We start from the raw sequence: 26,142 nt of genomic DNA, 5'->3' as shown, positions 1-26,142 counted from the left end.
TAACACCACTCCCTCCCGCCAAGTGGCTCTTGTTCTGGAGGCGGGACAGAGTTCTCCGGTGGCCCCTGGAGGCTCCAGGCTGCGAGCTCTGGGAGGCTGGGAGGGGAATGAGGGGAGGGGCGCTGACTGGGCAGTCCAAAAGAGAAGGGGGCCTTTAATAGGCTCGCCCAGCGCCTGGTTTGCTGCACCGCGAGTGGCTGCAGTTAGCGAAGCAGCCCGCTACCTCGCGCCACTTCTCCACGACAAATTTTCGCCTATGCACTTGACAGCGATCGTACTTAGAGCTCCCAGAGCGCGTTTTGCTTAGGGAGGAACAGGTAGGAGGCGCGGGCTGCCCTGTGCACGCTTGCAGCTCTGGGAGGAGTCTCCACGACTTGGTTGGCTGTGCTTTCTGGTAGCTGCCCGTTGTCCCGGGCGTTGGTTTGTGGGCTACAAGGGGACAGTGCCTGCCGTGGGAGCCGGTCTAAGTCTCATCCCAGAGTGCGGCTGTTCGCAGCCCGGCGCCATGCTTCTGCTGGGCATCTCAATCCTGGCTCTCGCCTGGCGACCTGCTGGCAGCTCCGAGCCAGAGTGGGAGGTGGTCGTTCCAATCCGACGGGACCCGGACATCAATGGCCGCCACTACTACAGGAGGGGTACGGAGGACTCCGGGGATCAGGGTCTCATTTTTCAGATCACAGCTTTCCAGCAGGACTTTTACCTACACCTGACGCCGGATGCCCAGTTCCTGGCTCCCGCCTTCGCTACTGAGTATCTAGGTGTCCCCCTCCAGAGGCTCACTGGAAGCTCTCTAGACCTGCGACGGTGCTTCTATTCCGGGTACGTGAACGCGGAGCCAGACTCCTTTGCTGCTGTGAGTTTGTGTGGGGGTCTCCGCGGAGCCTTCGGCTACCGAGGCGCGGAGTACGTTATTAGCCCTCTGCCCAACGCCAGCGCGCCGGCGGCGCAGCGTCACAGCCAGGGCGCACACCTTCTCCAGCGCCGGGGTGCTCCGGTAGGGCCTTCCGGAGACCCCACCTCTCGCTGCGGGGTGGCCTCGGGCTGGAACCCCGCCATTCTGAGGGCCCTGGACCCTTACAAGCCACGGCGGACGGGCGTGGGGGAGAGTCACAGCCGGCTCAGGTCGGGGCGCGCCAAGCGTTTCGTGTCTATCCCACGGTACGTGGAGACACTGGTGGTGGCTGACGAGTCAATGGTCAAGTTTCACGGCGCGGACTTGGAACACTATCTGCTGACACTGCTGGCCACTGCGGCGCGACTCTACCGCCACCCCAGCATCCTCAACCCTATCAACATTGTTGTGGTCAAGGTGTTACTCCTAGGAGACCGTGACACCGGGCCCAAGGTCACAGGCAACGCAGCCCTGACTCTACGCAACTTCTGTGCCTGGCAGAAAAAACTGAACAAAGTGAGCGACAAGCACCCTGAGTACTGGGACACAGCCATCCTCTTTACCAGACAGGTGAGTTGATCTGTCACCTCTTAAGACTCAATCCCATTTTCTTAGGGTCATTGTGTTTAGCTCTCTAAAGCCCACATGTACCACTCAATACCTCCTTTAAATTGGTTTCTTCAGAATTCTAGCGTTGGAAGTTCTGATTAGAGTCCTCTCCTAAGCTCACCAAAGCTCCACCTCACGTGCTTCTGAGAGGTTGGAGGAGACTCTCCTTCTTCCGAAGGTGTTGTCCTGATGCAGCCAATCAGTGCCTTCTGGACCAGGCGCTGAGGGGCTGGAACCCGGGAAGTTGCCGCCCCCGAGCTGCAGTTCGTCTTCGTGGTCGATAGGAAGCGCTATGAGGATGGTGTTGTAGATGGTGGGAGTGGGAACCTCCGCCTCTCCTATGTGGGTGGCTAAGATTTCTTTGACATCTCCTAGCAGGCTTACTTTTGCTGGGTGTAGTACTGGAAGGTGATTCAAGGTCAGCGCCTGCTTCATTTCCAGTGGGCAACATGTCATCATCCTTTCTCCGTCTTGGGTTTTGGATCCTGGATTGAGATGGAGAGGGACAGAATAGTTTGTGGGATGCGTGAAAGGGCAGACTTCTACGGCATCTACTCCATTGCTGCCTCTCCCTAAATCCTTCTCTGTTGGGCCTTGCCTAGTGGCTTCCATACTATTCCGAGCTTGCAATCTAGTAACCTGTTTGGAACTGGGACTGTTCATGTGGAGTTTCACTTAGAATTGAGCTGGGGAAACTGCCTTCCAATTTTCTCCGATCCTTGTTAGTAGGCAATGATGACCTGTTTACCCAGTTGTATTCTAAGGGACAGAGCAGGCAAGACAGCTCATGTTCCAGTCCTAAGACCCTCTCTTGAGGGCAGGGCTCCCGCTCTGCCCTTGCTCTGCAAGGTGGTGTGTGTGAGTATAGTCGAGAGCGTTTGGACGTTCCAGCTGCAGGGCTGGCAAGACACTAAGTTGGGACTAGAGAGATGAACCCAGCTGGGAGAATATAGCCCTGCCTTCCTCATGTCTTTACCTGACCTTCTGTCTCAAGAAGCTGTCAACTGGTGAACGTTTAGGGCCCTAAGTGTTGACTTAAAAGTTGGGCACTGTGAGGATCCGGAGTCCTGAAATTCTTCAGACACTGGAGGAAAGAGTCATCCAAGCCCCCCGCTTTCCTTGATTCCGGGGGCTGTGACTTGAATCCCTGCAGTGCTCTCGTTGTTTTCATTAATGTAATCATGGAATTATGGTCACAGTTGAGAGTTCTTGGTTACCTCCATGCCGCTAACTCTCATTGTTACTGAATGGCCACTTAGAGCTGGTCTGGCGCCCACGAGCTGGAGCTGGAGTCTTCCACAGTAACCCATTTGGCACAGCTAATCCCTTCCTGCAATGGAACTTCCTCCTTTCCCAGCCTCTTCTCCTCCCACCACCTGGTTTCTCTTGGGAGGTCTTTGGCCTGAGCCTTGCTTCCTTGTGCTCATTCTTCCAACTGAGGCTCTGTTGAGCAGCCACAGCCCAGCCCGACAAGCCCTGCTTGAGTCATGGGGAAACTGCAGCAGAAGCCTCAACTTCTGCACCCAGACCAGCTCTGCAGTCAGATTTCTGGGAGAGAAAGCAAAGGCCAAGAACAGGATCTCTTAATGGGGAAAGCAGCTGTTGTTCCATCTGCTACCTGAGATGCCCCTGTGGAGGTCGCTCCCTGGCTCGAGAATAACAGACCTCAGTCCAGTTGTTCAGGCTGAGTTTTGGACCCGGCCCCTGAGAAGATGAACCCCTGCTGGGAAAGTAGGCCATGCCATGGGAAGGAGATGGCCTTTTTGAAGAAGCAATCAAACAGCATGGAGCATGACAGCTTCTGTTTCTCAGTGGTGTGCTAGACCCTCAGGGGGCCATGTCATCTGTGTGTAATGGGTACAAGCTGTGTGACCACTTGGGGTCAGAAGCGGTGGTGTACAAGCTGTGACTGTTAGGAGCCGCTTTTCTCTTAGGCATGTAGAGGGCAAAGACAGAGAGAGCAGGGAGTCTGTGTTGGCAGGCCCGTCATCAAGGTACGTGTGTCATGCTTGTATGGACAGCTCCTCCCCCAACTCCTTGCCAGCACAGATTTTGGGGCCTGCTGTACTCTCAGAGTCTTAGGAACTTCTCATTCCTGAGGCACCCCCTACCCCCAGTCTCCCCGGGGAAGGTACAGTACTGGATGAGAACACGGGCAGACAGCTATTCTTTCTAGACCAAGACAAATGTGATCTCCAGGAACCTTAGCTGTCCGGAAGAGAGAATACATTGATCATACAACAAGTGTTTTGACAATTGGAAGAGTATCTGTAAAGATTCAGACTAAGTTCATGGACAAAGAGTGCACATCTGATTTTGCAAAGCAGCCAGCCTCCGGGCTCATAACAGCAGGGTGAGGTCAGCCCAGGGAAGGAGCGAGGAGCTGCCGGGATCCGAGCCAGAGTCATCCTCACTTATTTCTATGAGGAGCACAACATCTCTGGCTTCTCGCTGCACCAGTTGCAAGTGCCAGGTATTTACAGCTGTGACTTAGTGGACCCCGAGTTCTTCCTTGATTTTAGGTTCAGTGCCTCTGTTGCTTCAGTAACCCTTTGTGGTAACATGGCTTTTGTCCATCCGCTCATACATTCTCTTGGTACTTGGGCATCTATGACTTCTAGGTACTATTCTGACTGGAGCTGTATGTAGGAATAAGGCATAGCCCAGCTCCCAGCCTCCCCTCTCTCTGTTTCCCTCCCTCCCTTCCTTCCCCCTCCCTCCCCCCCTCTGTGTGCGCATGTGTGCGTGTGCATGCAACATGCATGCATGTGTGTGTTCTCTTCCCAGGAGCGGAGGATGCTCTCTAAGAGCCTGGGTGCAGAAAGGGCTTCTGGCCCCGAGGAGCACTAGAGTAGGGAAAGAAGTCTGTTTCTGTGTTGTAAATGACCTTCACGCCTTCCACCATCTGCTTCACTATTTGTGACATTTCCTCTCTTGACATGACTTCATTTTCATTTTTATGACTTGTAGTTTATGTTTTCCTCCTGCTTTCGCTCATTTTATTTTTCTTTGCTTAGAGTCATTTCATGGAATCCTCCATCCCTTCTTGAACCTTTTCTCCTTCCTCTTCTGGGGTTATCCAAGGGCACTCAACTGCCTTATTTTTTTTTCATTCAGACTCTGAACTTTCCCCTCTCCCAACCACAAAATCTGACACTGATTTGTGTTTCCAGTCTAGAGCAGTACCATGGTGTGTGTGTGTGTGTGTGTGTGTGCGTGCACACGTGCATATGTGTGTGTAGGTGCCTATAGAGGTCAGATATGTGAGATGTCCCCTAGAGCTGGAGTGGCAGGTGATTTGGAGCAGTTTGGCTTGGGGACTGGGGACTGAACTCAAGTCATCTGCGAAAGCAGTATGTGCTCTTAATGCTAAGTCATCTTCCCAGAGCCTGTGTGGGGCACTGGATGGGGTGTTTTCTACACGGTAGAAAGTGGCCTCTTTCAGGAAATAGAGCCTAAGGTTTTCTATAGAGCAAATGCATGCAGCGGGGCAGTGCCTTCAGAGTTCAGACCAAAAGCCGTGACTGGTAGATGGTGGTGTGTGTGTTATATCCTCCTCCCAGCATGGCAAGAAGGAGTCTTTATTTCATCAGGCTGTGTTCCTAAGTCAGACTTTGAAAGATATTAGGAGAGAGGGGACATTTGACGATTGGTATTGTCATTTCTTGGTCACAATATGACAGTGCACTGCTGCTTTTGAAATGAGAAAAGGGAGGTGAGGAAAGAGAGGAACAGTGGAACGTAGTTGTTCCGTGTCTCATAGAGTGAGTACTCCTCTTGTTTTTACCCTACTCCAAATAAGTAAGCCTAATATTAGTGGCAGAAGATGGGGTGGTGGTGGGGAATCCTTTTTTTGGTGTGGCATCTTCCTATGTATCCAAGGCTAGTTTGAGTGCATGGGCTCATGGGATCCAACTGCCTCAGCTTTAGCCTGCCTTCTGTCCATCTGTCCGTCTGTCCCTCCTTCCCTCTTTTCCTTCCTTCCTCCCTCCCTCCCTCCCTCCCTTCCTTCTTGTTCTCCCTCCCTTCTTTTATTTCCTTCCCTTGTAGGTCAGAAGAAGCTTTCGATCCCCTAAAACTGGATTTGTGGATGGGTGTGAGTCACCCGTGGGTGCTGGGAACTGAATCTAGGTCATCTGCAGGAGCAACAAGTAAGAGCAGTAACCACCAAGCCATCTCTCTAGTTCCGTGCCTTCTTTTCCACCACTGAGTTAGTTAACTAAGATCATTTCTCCTACCTTAGGGCTTGCTCTCTGCCTTCCTTTGAACTCCACTGTGGTTGTGTCCTTCCCTCCACACCTTGGCTCTCTTCCCACTGTGTCCTGATCCCTTGACTTGGACACACATGGTGCAGTGGAAAGAGTAATTGGCTTGGAGTCGGTCAGGGCTGAGTTTCAATCTCAGCACGTGAACTTCCTATCAACGGACTGTAAGTCAGCCATTTGAACGCCGCTGTCCTCATCTTTGGAAGGCGTAGCATCATATTCAATGTGTGCGCCTATTTTGAGCATGAGCCGTCTTGTCATTTAACATAGGTGTCCAAAGGTGGCAGCCATGATTTCTGCTACTTTAGCAGTTGCTTTGGCTGTGCTGCTTGCTCTTGGATGAGTATATACAGGTCCCTTGCCAAAATGTAAATTTGGGATAGCCTTGATTTAAAGCATTTTGTACCATTGCCCTTACAGGCATATCCTACTTGCCTGATTCATACTCTTGTGTATGTGTGGGGATTGTGGGTGCCAGCACTTGCCAATCCCTTTAAGACAGGCATCACCTCCTGTCTTGGTAGCCCCTGCACAGGCCCATCCATCTGATGGTTCATCAAGTACGTGGAAGGAAGGTTCAGAGGAAAATGTGGGTTGCCTGAAGCTGTTGGGTGCTTGGCTACTTTGCCTCTGCCTGGGGACCATTAATTCAGCTTTTAGGCTGTCAGGCTGCAGTGTTGATTTCTTCTGGCATTTCTTCTTGGCACTCTGCCGCCAGGCTTTGCCCTAGAGAAAGGTGGGGCCCCATCGAGGAGCACGTTAATCCACACTGGAGTCAGCAGACAGGGTGCACAGCCGGGCCAGGGTCAGTGTGTCAGTGCAGGTGTGCGGTGAGGAGCCAGCAGCTTGCTCAACCAGCATGGCCTCAGCAGATGCTGCTGTTAGCACTTGGTCTAGCCAGTCCCCTCTCCCTGGGGCTCTCCTTACCTAGGTCACCAGCACTGCCTTGACCTGGTGGTCTGGGGGTGGGGGGTGATCACTTCCCATTTGAGTATCTTCTACACCTTCATTCTTGGAGTAGACGCACTTCAGAAGCAATAAGGTATTCTGTTAGAACTCATTTCCTACCTTTGAAGCTCCTCTCTGCCTAAGCTGGGGCTCTCTGCAACCTTGGGATACTACATACTTTATGTGGGTCTCTTCTGTAAAACAGAACTTAGTATCTCTTCCAAAGGGGGATTCATTGAGTAATCCAGGTAAAATTCTTGCTGCAGTGTCTGGGACTCTGTAGCCACTCAATAACTGCTGGCTATCACCACATAGTTGACAAGTAGCCTCTCTTGAAGCACAGTTTCTAGAGAGGATCAGCCTTCCTGCAAGTGTTGGCTTCTCTTCTTCCTCAGTGAGGCAATTTCTGTCCACTCTTCTAGTCTCTTGTGGTAATACCGTTTTCTATATCTGGAAGGATTCAGATGATGGCGATGCCACATTTTCTACTTTTGGAAGGATTTAGATGATGCGATACTACATTTGTTAATAGGAATAGCCCACCTTCCAGGCTTCACTGCCTACCTATTTTTCTTAGCTGCATAAGCTCTGAATTGCTAGATTTTACTTCTTGAAAAGCCAACCTGTCATTAGAAATTGTAAACTAATGGGTTTTGTGATGGACAAAATGTATGGTGAGATTCATGTGGGAAAGCAGTCAGGGGTCCAGTTAATGCTTTCTGTTGGTGATCGTGGTATCATTCCTAGCAGGATCCAATTTGGAGCACACTGTTGGTCTGAGTGTCAAAAGCTATGAAGTTAAGACCCCGAGCTTCACTTAACAGAACATGGCCTTGGGTGTGTGATCTCAGCTTGTCTGCAAAGTAAGAGGCTGGTTCTGAGGTTCTGTGATGGTTAGGGACACTGGAATGTGGTTCTGACAAGGAGCTTTGGCTCAGGAGTTGGTTACATAAGAAAAGATAGATATTTTTCCACTGCCAAATTGAAAAAAAAAAAAACTAACGTGCTTGAATTTTGTGGCTCCCCTTCCCTTTTTCTCTGTGCTGTTGGGAAACAGTGTCTCAGTACCTGTGTGTGCAGCAGAGGAGGTGAGGAAGGGAGCAAGGGAGGCAGCGAGACGGGGATTTTGGCAGCAGTTGTGCATGGTGAACGACATTGTTAAAGAGGTATCTGGTCACCACAAAGTGCAACCTTACTTACATAAAGCTCCAAACTTAACTAGGAAAAGTTAGGAAAGAGGACTCCAGGAGGATCAAGTTCTTGGCTAAGAAGATTCTTGGATCCTCTGGAGAAGCAGCTGTGACTGTAAGAGAAATGGCCAATTGCCAGAAATAATGAATCAGGTAGGGACTGGGCTGAAAGATGCCTGCATTTTCTGGGCAGAAAGAAACTGGGCAGTGTCTATATTTTAGAGACTGGTGCTTGAACCAAAGAGGTTAAAGCAATTCAAGTGGGTCTGAGTTCATTCACGAAGGGTGGAGACATCCTGTGCCATAAACGAGGTACGCCTGGGCCCTGTGAGCGCCTGTGGGCATTCTAAGCTCTAAATCCCAGAAGGGTCATTTGCTCTCTTGATTGAGTGAAGGGGGACAGAACTTCTGACCTTGGCAGCAGGTCTTTCCACCCTGAAGGTGCTGGTGATAGGGGGTCCTCTGTTCCCTGCAGCATCCTTCCCCACAGGGACTGTGCTGGCTTTTCTTGTTCCCTTTGTTTAATCCATGGAGCTGAGGTCTCCTGATACAAAACCAGGTTGCTCCTGCTCAGGAAGGGCCTACAGTTGCTTGTCTGAGGTAGGGAGGATCTGCTCTCTAGAGAGGCAACGTGCCTTGCTGCAGAGACCTTCCAGCTGTAGACGCTGCCTCAGGGAAGTCAGGATCCACGTCAGCTCTTCCTCTGGTTCCGTCACCTTGAAGGGGCAGTGTGGGAATAGGCAGGGGAAAGGAGCCTGTGTTTCTCTGAGTTACGCTGCTCAGCATGCATCAGTAGATTAGAGACCCCTTACCGTTCTTTCTGTTCTAAAAGTAGGTCACGCTGTGTGTTCCTGTCATAACCAACAGGGCCAGAAGGGGCTGAGCACTTAGGACTGGAAAAGGGAGGAGAAGAGGCTTAAGTCGTTGGATGGTTCAAGTTCTAGTTGAGAACTGGCTCTTCCCCAGAGCCGTCAGAAAAAGAGGCAGTTGGCCAAAGACACACAGCCACTTAGCAATGGGACCTAGATCTCTTGGTTCTTATCCCTGTGTGCCCGCTCTCTTGCTTGAGGTCAGCCTGAGTGTGTGGGTGGCCTGGAAGCCACAGAATGTGCTTGCCCTAGAGACTGTAGGCTTCAGCCGCAGGGCTGACATCTTCAGATCACCACCTCCAGCAACTGGGATCTGTGCGTTAGTGTCCATAGACATATGGTGCTTTGGCTCAACCCTTTGTCTGAAGGGATTAAGTTAAATATTAAGAAGTAAATGAATTATTATGTATTTCTTTCCTATCTTCCACATTCCTTCCTGTCCCAAGCTTGTCTGTGATCTTTTGAGAGGGGTTGATTCTTAGGTTTTTAGGGCTCTAGGGAGGAACTCTCTGGGAGACGAAGTCTTTGAAAAGGGAAGGGAATTTGAGGTCTCTTGTGAAGTTCCTGGAAGTGGTACATCATTCACATAGGCAGTAAAACGAAGGTAGAGCATGCACAGCACCCGTCACTGACTCTGGCACCTCGGGTTCAGGCCGGTCACCCTCATGGTTTTCTCTGGCCAGAAAATCTGTTAACTCATTAGGTGTGATTATCACCTGACTGTGGGAAGCCAAGTTTGACTGCTTGGCTGGTAAACTTCTGAGTGCTCTGGATTAATTTTTGCTGATTCTCTCTGTACTATGACCACTTTCCTCTCTTGCCTTCTGGCCCCACTAACCCTGTTGCTTCCCATCACCCCCAAGGTCAGCATATATACATAGTCATGCAGACACAGAGACAGACAGACAGACAGACAGAGACAGAGACAAAGACAGAGACGCACAAAGGGAGCAGAACTGAGCACTGCTCCGCATGTATGCTCTCCGTGACTTCCTGGTTTTCACAGGAGAGCATGACAGCTTATTCTCAAGTGTTGCTGAGCCACTGGCTGTGACATCCAAATCCCTAGCCATACAAATCCTTAGTTTGTGACTCTTCTGTGTGACTGGAGCCTCACCAAGCATCAGCTTCTTTGTCTGTGGGAGTGGATAACTGGTCTTCAATTCAGTGGACTGTAGTGAGGGTTAGATCAGGTCATACATGTGATATTTGTGCATTGTGTGGGCTCTTAGTGAATCATGGCCATGATTAGTTATGATCGTGGGCCTTAGTGTCTACCTTTTGTAAATAAATGTGATAATATGTCTGCCTCCTAAGACTATTGTGAGGACCAGATCTCCATAGGTTTTAAAGACAATGACATAAAGAAAAGTATGTTGGTGTGACTGATTTAGCATCTGCCTTCTGAGAGGAACCAGTTGTCCATGAATGTTGGACAACTTCCCATTCCCAGCTTCTGGGCTCTCAAGGTTTCTAGATGCATCCATGGCCTATAATATTGAGCAAGGCTTTTGAGATTCCCATCCACGGAGTCCCATTTTTTCTCTTTAACATCCCCTGGAGATACTTCCTAATACAGTGTGTGGCTGGGAGGCCTAGCTTCTGCAGCATCAGGCTTCTAGACCAAAAAAAAAAAAAAAAAAAAGAGGGAGCCTCCCACTTAGGTGATGATCGGTATCTTTTATCCCTAGCAACCCTTCAGCCTCTATTCCCCTTGAGCTTTGGTAGCTCATTAAACTGTGTGTAGACAGTGGCCCCAGTCCACTTCTCTCTGCTTCCTGTCAGTTCTAGGAAGCCAAGTCTCTGACTGGGGGAGATCCTTGGCTGGCCGGCCTGGGACTAAGAATCTGAACTTAATTCATAGTTGTCCAAAAGGCAGTCACCCAACAAAGACAGGGACGGCTCAGAGCTGCCAGTGGATGGGGAACGTGGCTGCTTTCTACCCCCACATGGCTCAGGGAGCTGTGATCAGAACTCCACCCTACTGTGGGAGTCACTCTTTTCCTGACCTTCTCTATATATAAAGCTGTGGCCCTTGTGGTCTCATTTTGTACCTCCTAATTTCCTCCCACAGTACTTTCCTGTGTGGGGTACGGTCTTCTCAGGGAGCCACAGAGCTTTCTACTTGGGGCCACTTCCTTCAGCCTAGGCTTAAGCCCTGTGAGCCCTTAGCAAGGAAGATCTGGCTGAAAGACGCTGGGGCTGGATGGCAGCGGCAAGGCCTGTAGGAGGCCCTTTCTTTTCTTTGGGCCCCTTCTGTTACCATCTTTAACTTTAGCCTGGCTTTGCTTCTCCTCCACCTGGCAGGACCTATGCGGGGCTACCACTTGTGATACCTTGGGCATGGCTGATGTGGGAACCATGTGTGATCCCAAGAGAAGCTGCTCTGTCATCGAGGACGATGGGCTTCCCTCAGCCTTCACCACTGCCCATGAGCTGGGTAAGACTGAGGCAGAGGGAAGGTGCCTCTGGGGTTGATCTGGACTTGTGCTGGGTGTTTTGGTGGGAGAGGGAATGCTTATATTTGATTTCTCATATATTGGAGCTCTAGGAATCTCTCTTGGGGCCAGCATCTGCCTGGACATTGGCTTTAATTTTTTTCTGATTGCTGTAGCCCCAGTGACACTTGGATACTTTGGTGGGGGAATACCTTAAGGGCAAGGTAACACTGTTGTCCTTACCTGGCTCACAGCCTGATGGAGGAGATAAGAGATACAAGCTTGTGTCCTACAAGATCCCCTCCTGCCTGTTCTCAAGCCTTTACTCTTGTCTCCTGAGTCCTCTTGTTTCATCCCACAGGCCATGTGTTCAACATGCCTCATGACAACGTGAAGGTGTGCGAGGAGGTGTTTGGGAAGCTCAGAGCCAACCACATGATGTCTCCAACACTCATCCAAATCGATCGTGCCAATCCCTGGTCAGCCTGCAGTGCCGCTATCATCACTGACTTCCTGGACAGTGGGCATGGTAAGCCAGGAGACAGAAAGGAGGAGGGCTGAGCGGGAAACCCTTCACTGCTGTCCTTGGTGGCAGTGTTCTGCCAACTCTTCAGATGGTCTTTGTACCTGAAAGATGACAAAGAACTGGGCTCTGATTTGGGTCTGTTCTAGTTGTCCCTTACTTCACTTTCCCCCTTTTATGTAGATTCTAAGCCAGCCAGGCCTCACTTTCTCTGGCTTGTCCTAATAAATGTCCTTGGATCTATGCAGGTGACTGCCTCCTGGACCAGCCCAGCAAGCCCATCGCCCTGCCTGAGGACCTGCCTGGCACCAGCTACAGTTTGAGCCAGCAGTGCGAGCTGGCCTTTGGGGTGGGCTCTAAACCCTGTCCATATATGCAGTACTGTACAAAGTTGTGGTGCACTGGCAAGGCCAAGGGGCAGATGGTGTGCCAGACCCGCCACTTCCCCTGGGCAGATGGCACCAGCTGTGGTGAGGGAAAGTTCTGCCTCAAGGGGGCCTGCGTGGAGCGACACAATCCAAATAAGTACCGGGTGAGCTCTTATGTGAGGGAATGCTTGGGACAGGGATGGGCCTGGGTCTTCTATGGAAGGTGCTGGTCACACTATAACTGTGCCATATTGCCTCCATTTCTGTCCATGGTCTCTCTTTCATGTGGTATGTGTGTGTGTGTGGGGGGGGGTTTATATGCATCTGTGTGCTTTTCCAAGTGCATTCATCAGAGATTTATGTCAGGTAGATTTCCTCAATTGAATTTCCACTTTATTTCATTTTGTTTTGTTTGAGAAAGGGTTTATCATTGAATCTAGAACTTTCTAGTGAGCTCGTGGGTTACACCTATCTCTGTTCTGTAACACTGGAGTCACAGGCACCCACTACACTCACCTTTTATGTGGGTGCTGGAAGTCTGAACTTAGGTCCTAAACTGCATAACAAGCTCTTTATCCACTGAGCCACCTTCCCAGTCCCCTGTCCTTTTTGTTTTTGACACAAAGACCAGAGGGCACTATAGTAAGCCAAATCATGTCATAAGGCTTTGCATGCCCGAGATAAAGCCTTCGGTAGGACTGGGACTCTCAGCTCCAAGCCCTGGGCTTTCTTGCATAGGGAGATGCTCTGGGATAAGGCTGAAAGTCTTAACATGAGTCTAAGCTCACTCTGTCTTTCTTCCCTCATCAACCACTTCTGTATTCAGGGAGGTGGATCCCACAGATGAACCAGGTGTAGGAATGAAATGGGTGAACCCCTGGGTGTGCTTCAGTCACCTGACACACCCCGAGCTCAGCTACACTTGTGCTTTTTCTTTCTTTCTTTTTTAGCTGAAATATAATTGAACAAAAATTTTCCCCGAGGTAAACAAGAATATCAATTAAGCTGGACCAATAACACCAAAATATTCTCTGACTGTATAATCTTTAGGTCTCATGTTAGGAAAGCAAAGAAATCTGTACTTTTCCAGTCAGGAACAAGACGTCTATCCTTGACCCTGGAGATGACTGCTTCTCTCTTACCCTTGTTTGTAGCTGGGAGAAGACACAGTACAGTGCTTCAAAAAAAAATCAACATTACAAATAAGCATTTACCAAGACCCAATCCATCCATTGTCTGGAAATGGGTGTGGTACAGAATTATTTTCTTAGAATCCTTTTCTGTGACCTGAGAATATATATTTAACTAAGCCTTCAGCTACTTACTAGGCCAAATCCATTGAGTTCAAGGGTTTAGGAAACATTCGAGATAGAAAACAAAACACAACACAGGCTGTCAGAGAGACCATAGTCTAGTGTGAGTTGTCATTGGAGTTCAAGACAGAGGCATGTGTTCTGTGTTGGAAAAGATGGGCAAGAGTACATTACAGGAGAACTGAGGGTGAGAAACTAAGAGTAATTGGACGCCACTGAGGAATCTTTGAGGAGGAGGAAAGCTTGGGGGGGGTGGGCAGCAGGATGTTGATGGGTAGCAGGAGCAAGGCCAGACATGGTCTGAGGGAAAGATGGCGGCGGCAGGCTTGTTTGCTATACATTTAGGTAGACAGTTTGGGAGGAAGGCTGTATTGACTTGATGGCCAAGCTGATGAGCTCAGACTGGAAGATTCTGAGGACAGGTGTGTCATGATCGGCTTCTTCTCTCGTGAAGAGGAATCCAGAGCATGTTGGATGCAGGCAACGTTGCCAGGCTTCTTCTCTCGTGAAGAGGAATCCAGAGCATGTTGGATGCAGGCAACGTTGCCAGGATATGGTCTTTCCACTATTGTCTCAGCTCCTTTACTGAGCGGCCACTTCACCATCCCGTGAGCTGAAACCTGTCCCTTCATGGGGGACATTACTTTGACCAGCCATCACCAATGACTTGTCCTATAAATGCCTGCAGCCTTGAGGGAGTCCTTCTGCTTTCCTGCTCATAGCAGCCATCTGACCATGGTGTCCCGTCCTTGCATTTATTTCCGTCTAGGATTTGGATTCCAGAAACTCTTCAGTCTGGACCTATAGTCACTCATACAGTGGCCTTTCTCTGTTTTCCTTCTCATGGCCCCCCCCCCCACTTCTTCCCTGTGCTGCTGAGGGACTGCAACCCATTGCTAAAAATCCCTTTGATCCCCTCGCCCCATCTCTGTGTGTCACGATCTCTTAGATTAGTCACCTCCTTGGTTCAGTCCCGTTCACTCTCCTCATGTGTGCCTGTGTTGATGAACATGGCTGGAGTAAAACTGACAATTGTGCTCCTTGGTCTCAATTTAAATAAAAAGCTTGGAAACTCAAACGGGCCAATAGTACATGTGGAGGACCGAGGTCAACCTTGGGTCCATACCAGATAAGTGGTGTGCCTCTGAGCCGCGTCTCTAGCTCCGAACTACTTCTGTGTTTAAGTGAATCTTGGCAAGTTTGTGCGGACACCTGATAAACATTTTAAACATGGCAGCCATAAAACTGGGCTCCTCACCACATCCCCTAAACCTGCCTTGGCAACCGCACCTTCCACTTGTTTATGCCAAAACCCATTTGCTTATACACTTAACATCTGATAGCTCAGCAATTCCCATTGACCCTGCATTCAAAATCGACCGAGAACCTCATTTCTCTCTACTTCCTTGCTGTCAAACCGTTCCAGGCCACATTCCCTCTTCCCTGGAATTTGGCAGTTTCTCCACATCTGCTCTCTGCATTTCTGATCTTACAGACTGTGACGAACAGAGCAGCCAGTGGGATTCCTTTTAAAACAGGAGTTAGGTTTTGCCGCTTTTCTGCTTGTACCCCACAGGACCTTCATACTTAGCCTGGAAGGAGACAGCTTAGTGTCTGCCTCCATTGCCCACTTCTGGTTTTCTGCTCACTCTGCTGGCCCTCCATGCACCCTTTCTTGGCCACATCTCTTACTCTCCAAGCTTGGAATACTCTTTCTATAATACCCACCTGACTCATACCCATAATTCTTTGAGGCAGATGCATATCTGAGAACCCAGCAGCCTCTTACATGGAGCAGTCAACCTCACAAAGGCTCCTGTTAGCACTACTGCCTCCTCAGATACACACAGAAACTCCAACTTGTTTTTATTGTCTGTCTTCCCCTCACTGGGTTGTTGCAGCTTTCAGGGCAGGGACTATGCTGCACCTAGTGCCAGGAATATAGTAGGAAGTCAGCAAATATTTAGTGAACGAATGGATGAATGGCAGGTGCACAGTGAAAGTTTCTGTACAAATAGGTGGGAAAAAATTCTATCAAGTAGATTTTGTCTACAGTGCTGGACACTGAAGAGAAGCTGAGACATGAAGGCCTGGGTGTAGTATAGTTTTTTTAGATGGTCATTGCTGACTTTAGAGAGAGCATACTAGTGAGGGGCTACCCACATGTAGAAGGCTACCACATGCAGGCTTCAGAGAAGCTCAGATGACAGAAGGGCAGGCACAGAGATGACTCTCAGAACATGAAGGATGGACTGTTTGAACTTCATGCAAGCAGTTTCTGCGTAGGGCCATGTGGTTCAGCATCTATGGATGCTCTGTGAGTGACAGCTGTGCTCCCAACGCATGTGCTTCTCTATGCTCATCTGACACGTGTGCAGGGAGTGAGAAGCCTTTCTGCCATCATCCTACAAATAACACAATGAAGATTAGAAATCCTCTGTCCTCTTAAATGAACTAATGAGAACAACAAACTCACTGTAATTTATCCCAGAGCTGAACAGTGGCTTAGGGTTGCTTCATTCTCTCTAACCCATGTTGTCTCTGGGCACAAATGTTAGCATTGCTGGTACACGTGGTGCCTTGAACTTTCTCAAAGGCAGTCCTGACAGAGGTCAAAATCATTCTGGTTTGGTAGAAAGTCAGAATGGTAGACCATTTACACTTAAAAATGTTCCAACACCCGTGGCAACATTGTGTATTGACTTGGCTATTGGTTGCACCTGCCCAAGGTTTGGAGACCATAGACACACTAATGCAGGTAGGGAAGACTTTGAAATCCTTCGTGGAGGTAGGCCAGGGGCTTCTATACATGCCATCCAATTTGAATCTTTCATGCAACCTCAGATTGGAATGTGTCTGGCCTCATTTCATGCAGGTGAAGTATGAAACCCAAGAAGGTTTGGCTACCAGCTAAGCCCACTCCTGTGGCGCTGGCCCATGCAGCTGTAACTCTCAGTCACTGGCTTCACAGCCTACGATGCCTCTTCCCAGAACTCGTTTCTAACTGGGAGCAGTTGGTGTTTGCTGATGAATCAGTTTAAGTGTTGGGTGGGTCTTGAACATACAGACTGTTTGCTTATCTTTTTTTGTAATCTCACGATACAAAGTGGACTTCATTCTAGTGAGGTGGGCTGGGAACTGATAGGTTTTACTGGGAGCTTCTGTGGGTGAGGGGCTGGGTGTGGCACCCGAGCCTGCTGGAGTTTAACCTGCTCTTCCACGCAGGTGGACGGCTCTTGGGCCAAGTGGGAGCCGTATGGCCCCTGCTCTCGCACCTGCGGTGGGGGCGTGCAGCTGGCCCGGAGGCAGTGCAGCAGCCCTACCCCTGCCAACGGTGGAAAGTACTGCGAGGGAGTGAGAGTGAAATACCGATCTTGCAACCTGGAGCCCTGCCCCAGCTCAGGTGAGACACAGGCCAGCAGCAGCCTGGGCCTCTGGGCCCTGTGCCTGGAGGTGACTGTTGGTCACAAATCTTGCAATCAAGATCTCAGTTTCCAGGAAAGAGCCCACAATGAGTCCGGTGCAGACTCCCCTTGGCATCATTCCATTAGCCGTCCAACTCTGGCAAGGGTGTTTTCTTCTAGCTGCTTAGATGGAGGCTAACTGGCTCCAGGGATGGGCCTCTAGAAGTCTTCATACTTTATCACTCACAAGCCCGTCTTGTAAGCAGGAATCCAGGGTCCACGAACTCTGTGGGAAATATTTATTCTAATTTCCAATGATGCTTCTGTCTAAAGCTTAGTCTCTCTTCGAATTAGAAATTTAGCCCTTTTCTTTTTTTGAGACAGAGTCTTATTATATATCTCTGGCTTATTATATATAATAATTATATATATATTTTTTATTATATACCTCTGACTTATTATATATCACAAAGATCTGCCTAAAGAGATCTGAAATTAAAGGCACGCACCACCATGCCCAACTCAGTGTTTTTAAATTCAACTTTCCATTTAAAATTCGCTATTTTCTTCCCTTGGGCAGTAAGGGACAACAGCAGCATAAGTACCTGTGCCTTTGTCATTAGTTGGAACTTTGAATATTTTTACAGGGTACATTAATTGTGGAAGAATTCTCAAGATGCCATTATGTTCATCCTGACCTCAAAATCATAGCAGTTATTTGAGTCATCAATGAGCATTTTTTTGAGCATTTTTTGGTGCATTACAAAGAGCACACATGCCAGAAGTATGTTTCAAAGTATATTGATAGTTTCTTATCAATAGAATTGGTAAATGATGTGATTTGTATAATGCATTTAACAAAGTAATGAGAAGAGATTTAATAGGCTGCTGAAGGGTTTCATGTTTAGGATACCTGTTATAAAGGGAATTTGAGGCTAGATGCTGGAGAAGGTGGTACATTGCTTATGGGATGTCTTACTGTGCACTGTGCCTTTTGATTCCAGGCTGCTTTACTATTTGGAGGTAGGGATGACTATCACATGGCAGAGGGATTTTATTTGGGCTCCTCTGGGAGGGATACCGTCTTCTGTACCTTCCTTGGCTCCTCCTTTTAGCTTCCTTTATGTGCTTTCTTCCTGTTCAGCCTCTGGCAAGAGCTTCCGGGAGGAGCAATGTGAAGCTTTCAATGGCTACAATCATAGCACCAACCGGCTCACCTTGGCTGTCGCATGGGTACCCAAATACTCGGGTGTGTCACCCCGTGACAAATGCAAGCTCATCTGCCGAGCCAATGGCACTGGCTACTTCTACGTGTTAGCGCCTAAGGTGAGTTTGCAGGGACAAGAGGCAGAGGCAGAGTCTGGTCTTTAGAGGAGCACCACACTGAGCTGGCCCTGTCTTTTTTCTCTGGGGATGCTGCAGGTGGTGGATGGCACACTGTGTACGCCCGACTCCACCTCGGTCTGTGTCCAAGGCAAGTGCATCAAGGCTGGCTGCGACGGGAACCTGGGCTCCAAGAAGAAGTTTGACAAATGCGGGGTGTGTGGTGGAGACAACAAGAGCTGCAAGAGGGTCACGGGACTTTTCACCAAGCCCATGTAAGTTCTGAGCCCTGGAGGGTACCGGCAAGGAGAACGGGAGCTGTGGCCGGGCGGGGTGGAATTGCGTAACCCTAGGTGTTGAAAGCTAGGGTTAGAGCAGAGGGAATGTTAGAATGGCTTTATTTCTCTTTTCGGGCTGATAATCCATCTATGTATCTGTCCGTGTGTCCATGTATCATTCAGCCAGCAAACAAAGATGAATCCTAAGGTGAATGCATGAAGACACACCCCAACAGGAGTTGAGACTCAGGGAGATGGAAATGTTGTAAGGTTCCATATAGCATTCTAGAGCTGGATTGTGCTGGCTTGTTTTGTTTCAACTTGACTCAGGTTAGGGTTATCAGAGAGGAGGGAGCCTCAGCTGAGAAAATGCTCCCATAAGATCAGGCCGTAGGCAAGCCTCTATGACATTTTCTTAATGATTGATAGGGGTGAGCCCAGCCCATGTGGGTGATGCCACACCTGGGCTGATGGGCCTGGTTTCTAAGACAGCAAGCCCAGCACGTCAGTAAGCAGCATTCTCCATGGCCTCTGCATCAGCTCCTGCCTCCTGGTTCCTGTCCCATTTGAGTTCCTGTCCTGAATTCCTTCAATGATAAACAGTGATGTGGAAGCCTAAGCCAACCCCCCTGACCTCCCGTAACTGCTTTTGCTCAGGGTGTAAATGGAAAAATTAAAAATGCAGCGGATGGGGGAGGGGGTGGGCATGGCTTGTCTCTTAAAGAGACAGAACAATCATTACACAGGGTGCTTCACCACAGCAATAGTAACCCCAACTAAGACAAGGACAGAGCCGTTTTCAAATCTCAGTTCCTTGATTTCTGCCTGACCTCGGGCAAGTGATTTATTCTTCAGATTTCCCGACACCTATTTGTAGATGAATTTCATATTCAGTCTCATGAGGACTAAGGAACTTAATTTTAAAAAGTTAGTGCAGTACCTGGCATATAATAAATGTTTATGGCATGTTCTCTAGGGAAAAGAGTGGCATGTGAGGGCCACCATGCTCTTGTGGACTTGGAGTCCTGGCCCAGGGGGTTGCATTGAGAAGAGAATGAGTGGAGTCTCTGTTTCCAGGGAAATGTGCCCCATAATTAGTTTCTTTTAGTTCAAACTCCAGTGTCTGCAGCTCAGCAGCTGGAGCTTTATGAGGTTGACCACACCCTCCTGTGGAAGTCCCAACCTATGTTCTGGGAGAAACAGGGTGAGCGGTGCCTTGGAGATCTCAGTCGGGAGCAGTATGTGTGGTTATCCTAAAAGTTCATGGGTCCGAGTGCTGAAGATAGAAAGACCAGCTGGCCCTCCTCGAGGTGGACTGTCCCCTGTGGACACGATATCCTCCATTGAGCCCCTAGGGGTGATGCACAGGGAAGCCCCCAGCTCCGTTTCTCAGAGCTCAGTTGTTGCTGATGTAGTTTCTGAAGCTGCTTTTCTGCAGGACATGCAGCAGGGTGGTTCCACGAGGTGTAGGAGGAACTGGGTGGAGCCAGAGAAAGCATCTACCTTAACTCACCCTGTGTGGATGAGGATGCAGGAACCCAGATCAACTAACTGTCTTACTTAAAGGGAGTTAGTATCTGAATTAAGGCCCAATTCCTAACCCCGACTCCAAGGTCTTTACTCTGACTGCATCCAGTAACCAACCTTGGACTTGAACACTGTACACTAACATTCTCTCCGTTCTCCTCCAAGGAACCGATGCCTAGGGAATCCTCTGTGTCAGGTGCTTGGCTCTGTGGTTTATATTCTGTGGGCTTCTTTATCCCGGGACAGTTCTGTGGTATGTGTGGTTATGAGTTCTATTTTTCACGGATGAGGAAGCAGACTTAGAGATGCTGAGACATATCCAAGATCAACAGCAACACAAGGCCGAGTGGTTCTTTCTAAGCTTCAAACTTGTGTTTTTATTATACTTTGAATCCACCCAAAAGACAAGTTTACTGAGGGACAAAAAGGTCACTAGGTCTTACAGCCTAGACATTCAGCTTAACAGAGTTTGGCTTTCAGCTTTCTGACTCCTTGAGCCCTGGATGGTGGTGGTTAAGCAGCCTTACCCTCTGCTACCATTTTTGTGATGTATTCCAAACCCACAATCAGTTATTACTTTGAAGGGGATAAAGGGTATTGATTGGCTCAAGCATCTGTGTAATTTATAATCTCTTTACTCTAGGCATGGCTACAATTTTGTAGTGGCCATCCCTGCGGGTGCCTCCAGCATTGACATCCGCCAGCGTGGCTACAAGGGGCTCATTGGGGATGACAACTACCTGGCCCTGAAGAATAGCCAAGGCAAATACTTGCTCAATGGACACTTCGTGGTGTCTGCTGCAGAACGGGACCTGGCGGTAAAGGGCAGCCTGCTGCGGTACAGTGGCACTGGCACCGCGGTAGAGAGCCTCCAGGCTTCTCGACCCATCCTGGAGCCATTGACCGTGGAGGTCCTGTCCGTGGGGAAGATGACACCACCCCGGGTGCGCTACTCCTTTTATCTGCCCAAAGAACCTCGGGAAGACAAATCCTCTCGCCCCAAGGACCCTCGGAGTTCCCCAGTGCTGCGCAACAGTGTTCTCAGCCTTTCCAACCAAGTGGAGCAGCCAGACAACAGGCCTCCTGCACGCTGGGTGGCAGGCAGCTGGGGGCCTTGCTCCGTGAGCTGTGGCAGTGGCCTACAGAAGCGAGCAGTGGACTGTCGGGGTTCTCCGGGGCAGCGAGGAGCCTCTGCTTGCGACGCAGCCCATCGACCAGTGGAGAAACGAGCCTGTGGAGAACCCTGCCCAACCTGGGAGCTCGGCAACTGGTCGCCCTGTTCTAAGAGCTGTGGCCGCGGATTTAAGAGGCGTCCGCTCAAGTGCATGGGCCACGGAGGCAGGCTGTTGGCTCGGGATCAGTGTGACCTGCGTCGTAAGCCCCAAGAATTGGACTTCTGTGTCTTGAGACCCTGCTGAGGGGGACTGTCCCTTCTACTCCTTAATTCTTCACCCGCTGTTGTGCTGGTGCTGCGGTCAGCTGGAGCAGGGGACGGTGGCCAGTGGCCTGTGTCACAATGTCACTCACATCCAGAACGAGGACCATGGGTCTGGGCGAGAGGTTCCTTCTTCCTTGGACTGGGTAGGGGGAAGCTAACTAATGCATAGTCTACCTCATGCCCTGCTCCTCGGGGCCCAGTTGTGGCTCGGAGAGGCTTCGACAAATGGGTGCTGGGCAGAAGGTGCTGAAGCCCTGCTTCCGAGGAACCTGGAAGTTGGGTGCCTTTTAGGCAGAACTTCAGGGACCTTGCTCCCCCCATCCCCAATGGAGGCCACAGGCTGCAGTTTGAAGAGCCGTGGCCTGCAGTTTGGCACCCTCAGGTGATCCCAGGAGCTCTGAGCTATCCCTGGACATGGCAGGGGTCTCATGGTGCTTTCGGCCTTCTTTCTTTTTGACTGATGTGGACCTAGCAGCAAAATTGTTCAGGAGTTACTAGAAGCCAAAGGGACAGTGAATGAGGTTGGGTTCATTTGGGTGCACCTTTCCTGTTTGGGAAAAGGTGGGTGTATACAGGGAGTTCCATGTTTGTTCTTCTTCCATTGTGACACTCCATGAAAAACTAGGACTGTGCAACCTGGATGACCAGGGCATTAGATCAGCAGGAGGTAGCACTGATGTGCCCCCTCATGCTTTGTGGGCAGCCAGAGAAACGGCAGGACCCTCTTCTTGGTCAAGAGAGCATGTATTGCAAACAGACGCTGCCACTTAAAAGGGGAAATGATTTGGTGGCTGAAGCCGGGAACACGAGAGCGCTAGAAGGTTCTGCTCTCACTGGGGTGAGGATGGGTAGGTGCTGAGCTTTGGGATCTGACTTTAGGGATGACATCACTCTGGGATGGGGAAAAGAAATTCTGTTGCCTTTGTCATCTTGAGAGGAATATACAAGTGAGTCCAATGATGAAGATACTTCATGGCCCCAGGGAACTTCCACAGTGACCATAGCCCTGTACCCATTGAGAGAGGAGCAGGTGTGCTTGGGAGGCTGAGATGCTGGCAAATGAGCCTTCTTCCCTGGCAGCTCCTGCTGTCTCCTGTGGGTATGCTACATTGCATTTCCAAGCCTTCACTTTTTCTTGTAGGTCAATGGGGCTCATTGTGTGCTACCTCAGATCATGCTCTGTAGGAGAGAAGTAACTCGATGCTTCTACCACACTCAGCTACCATCCTCATAGCTGGATCTTCCCATAGAGATGAGTATGCGCATGACTTCCCGGTTCCCACGGCCTGGCTATCTGCTGGGGCTCTGAATATGAAGACAGAGTGAGGTGGAGTGTCTTTTTCTTCAGGTTCCTTGGGATCAGTTTTTTTTTTTTTCTTGGAAACACTAAGAATCAAAGCCCTGACCCAGGGACACTGGAAGCCATCAGCAGAACTACTGGAGACCCATTTGTCATTCTTGTAGACATGTCAGGGAAATAGGAATCCAGGTGTTTCTTATAGCAGGGTACTTCTGGAAGATCTGGAAGCTCCAGTGTTTATAGGGTACCTTCAAAGAATAGGCAGCATGTCTAGGACCTCAGTGGAGGATCTGATGGAGATAAGACCAAAACCCTTGTTTTAACCGCAGGGGAGGGGGTCCCGTGTCAGTTCTTTGACATGTTCCTTAGTAGTCAAAATCTACATACTGGCCAGCGGCCAGTTTAGTCTCTAGGGCAGAGGTTCTCAACTTGCAGGTTGCAAACCCTTTGGGGATGGAGTGACCTTTTCACAGGGGTCACATATTAGATATCCTGCATAGCAGGTATTTGCATTACGATTCACAACACTAGCACAATTACAGCTGTGAAGTAACAACGGAAATAATTTTATGGTCGGGGGGGGGAGTCACAACATGAACTGTATTAAAGGGTCCCAGCCTTAGGAAGGTTGAGAACCACTGCTCTAGGGAGTTATTCTAACCCTGGTCAATCTCTAGGCTGGAGACCTTGGATAAAGCTCCTAGTGGGTGAAGAGCATGCAAGCCTCTGAGACTGGGCTACTGAAGGACAGCGTGAGGGGAAGCAAGGAGTACCTAAGAGCTATAGCGACAAAAGGACCCTGGGGCCTGAGGCTGGAGGGGAGCCTTGCTAGCTGCTGACAGCATAGTGCCCTGTCTATCTTGGTGCAGTCTATCCCGATGAGTAGAGGTGGTGCTGGATGTGCAGAAAGGGTTAGGGGTACGGGTGGGTGGGAAATGAGGTGCCCTCCTTGAGGTGACCGGCCTCCAACGGAGCAGAATTGCTGCCAGCTATTTTACAAGTTATTCCAAGGAGGGAGGGCCACTCTTGTTACTGCACATGCCAGGTGTCTATGCTCTTTTCCCTCACAAGAGTTTTTATTTTCGTTTTAAAATTTTTTCTTTTTAAAAGAAGTATGACGGACACAACTTGGGAAGGTTGTCTTGCCTTTGAACATTTTCTGTCAACCCGTACTGAGCAGAGATGAGGTCAAGGCATAGGTTTCTTGTGGAGGAATAAAAAGTCAAAATGATGTCCCATGCCTACAAGAGAAGAACATTCTGGGGGCTCCAGGAACTTCTTCCCTGGGATATGGACCAATAAGACTTTGGGTTTGGGATTCCCTACCCTCCTTTGCCTACTGTGTGCACTGATTGGAGGATTTAGACCCCAAACACCCTCTTATGGACCTCATCATGTTGGGGAGGGGTTGGAAGGAGTCCGGCTTGGAAGTCAGTCCCTGGAGACTCTAGGCACTGTTGTTGGGAGCGCCCCTCCCCTTTGGGCTTGTTTCTTTTGCATTTTGTGTACTGCAGAAGGATGAGAGGGTCTGGGGGACTGGCTGAGTGTGTATACTGTGTATACATGAGAGCTGGCTGCTGAGGGGACAGCAACCTACCCCTAATAAAGTTGGATGTATTTAAAACTTGCATCTAGTCTCTGTCATTGGAGCTCATCCATGGATACATTCTTCGGGCTATGGCGGGGTGATGGAGACAGCAGTGGCAGTGGCAGTGGCAGTGGCAGTGGCAGTGGCGGCCCCACACAACCCAGTAAAAAAAATCTCAGAGTAGCAGGAGGTGGAGCCCAGGCCAGAAAGCAAAGGGGCCATATCACAAGAGGCTGCAGTGTGAAGAAGAAACCCAACCATCTTAAAAAGCATCCAGAAAGTCTTATTTCCTATGCATAGAGTGGGAAGTGAAGATTGAACCATGCTTTATGATGCCTGGGGCTATAGCGTTTTGACTTCTAGGGACAGCAATGGTTGAGATGTTGGTGGCTATCTAATTTTAGTTTGGGATCAGAAATAGATGGCTTTGTCTTTTTGACTCCCTGGTTGAGCAAGACCATGGGGAATAATTTCACCATTAGTTTGGCAGCCCCTTTAGGTTTTCTGGTGAGGACAGAGAGGTTTACACAGAGCTTCAGCAATTAGGGATTCTGGGAAAGGCCGGATGAATCTACAAGAATCTATGAAGTACCAGAGGCCTGGAAAGGGCACTGAGGGGCTTGGGTCAATGCCTAAGCTTAACAGATCACTGTAACAACTTTGTAAAATTGCTCATAACATGTTTATCTTCTTGAGGGTAATTTTTGTTTGCTCTCTGGTTTCCATTGCAGCAATTGCTGGTAGGACTTATCTAAGGTAAAGGTCCTGAGGGCTGGTTTCAGGGAGAGGGCTCAGTAAATGGAGGAAACAGGGTCTGGGTTCCACTGGGCAACCAGGCCTGGAGCCTCAGAAGAACAGCCAAGGTAACACAGAGACCAGTACCCATGCAGGCTGCCTCCCGGAGCAGACAGACCTGCTTGTGCATGTGGCTAAGCTTTCTAGAGAAGGAAATGGCACTTTCCTAACTTTTTTGACTTTTGATGAGGAGCAAGGACAGTTTGCTTTGTGATACATCTGTAGGAAGAAAATGTATCCTTGTCCCAGTAGGGGAAAAAAAAAAAGCCTAGGTAACTTTGCAAAATATTCTTGACTCCCTGAGCTGAGCTCTGCCTGCCTAGTGAGTCCTGGCAGGTCCCCAGCAGGCTGAGCTGGCAGAGCCAAGGGCAGCGTGTATGACCCTAGAGTCTTTCCATTGATCCTTGGCTTGTACCCAGCCCTCCCTGGGTGAGTCAGCCCTCAAGCTGCAACCCTGGCAACAAATCCCAGAAGAACGAGTCTCCCTTCGGGCCCTTCAGACGCCATCGTGTCACCTCCCAACCCACACAGCCCTGAGAAGGTTGCCATGCAATGTTCACCGCTTTCAAGCAGGGGAGGCTGCTAAGCAGCACACTGCTGCAGAGAGGAAACCCATTTCTCATCCTTCTCCGTCCACTCCAGGCCCTGGAGGATTCGCCCCACCCGGTCTGCTCTTGGAGTTCCAGCGCCTTGTCTGGGCGGGCGACGATCAGTACTGCAAATCAAGTTCCAAGAATTGACAGGAATGTGGTTAAGGAGATAGGCAACTTTCTAAAGGAAGAAACAGACCATTTGGAAGGGAAGGGCAAAGCAGAGGGAGATGGTGAGATACAGACAGCTGAAAAAACAACAGCAACAACTGTATTTTGGGGAAAATGGAGAGAACACGGTCCTGGTAAATGGTTGGAGGCTGGTGAGGTCAGAGTTGCACGTCAAATCCTGCTTTTGCTTCCTTGTCTCCTCCACACCCTGCTTTAGTCTCAGACAAAATGCAGGCCTTTGGACACTCTGTCCTTGACACTGACCAACTGTTCTGATGGCAGAGAGACCTCTCTCGAAGCTGGAGAGTGAGCA

At 49.6% G+C, this 26,142-nt stretch overlaps 1 protein-coding gene across 1 annotated transcript; it reads left to right on the top strand.

Moving 5' to 3' along the window:
* The first annotated feature begins 244 nt into the window (after positions 1–244).
* Positions 245–23,591, top strand: Adamts15 (ADAM metallopeptidase with thrombospondin type 1 motif 15). Its single transcript, XM_005346984.2, has 8 exons — positions 245–1,462; positions 11,081–11,213; positions 11,573–11,740; positions 11,983–12,266; positions 16,641–16,818; positions 17,964–18,145; positions 18,242–18,417; positions 20,591–23,591. Exons 1-8 carry the CDS (start codon positions 506–508, stop codon positions 21,363–21,365), a joined length of 2,853 nt encoding a protein of 950 aa, XP_005347041.1. The 5' UTR covers positions 245–505; the 3' UTR covers positions 21,366–23,591.
* The last annotated feature ends 2,551 nt before the right edge of the window (positions 23,592–26,142 follow it).

Source organism: Microtus ochrogaster, chromosome 5, assembly GCF_000317375.1.
Source record: "Microtus ochrogaster isolate Prairie Vole_2 chromosome 5, MicOch1.0, whole genome shotgun sequence".
NCBI lineage: Eukaryota > Metazoa > Chordata > Mammalia > Rodentia > Cricetidae > Microtus > Microtus ochrogaster.
Note: the sequence above shows the minus strand (reverse complement) of the source record. Positions and strands in the feature narration are given on the sequence as shown.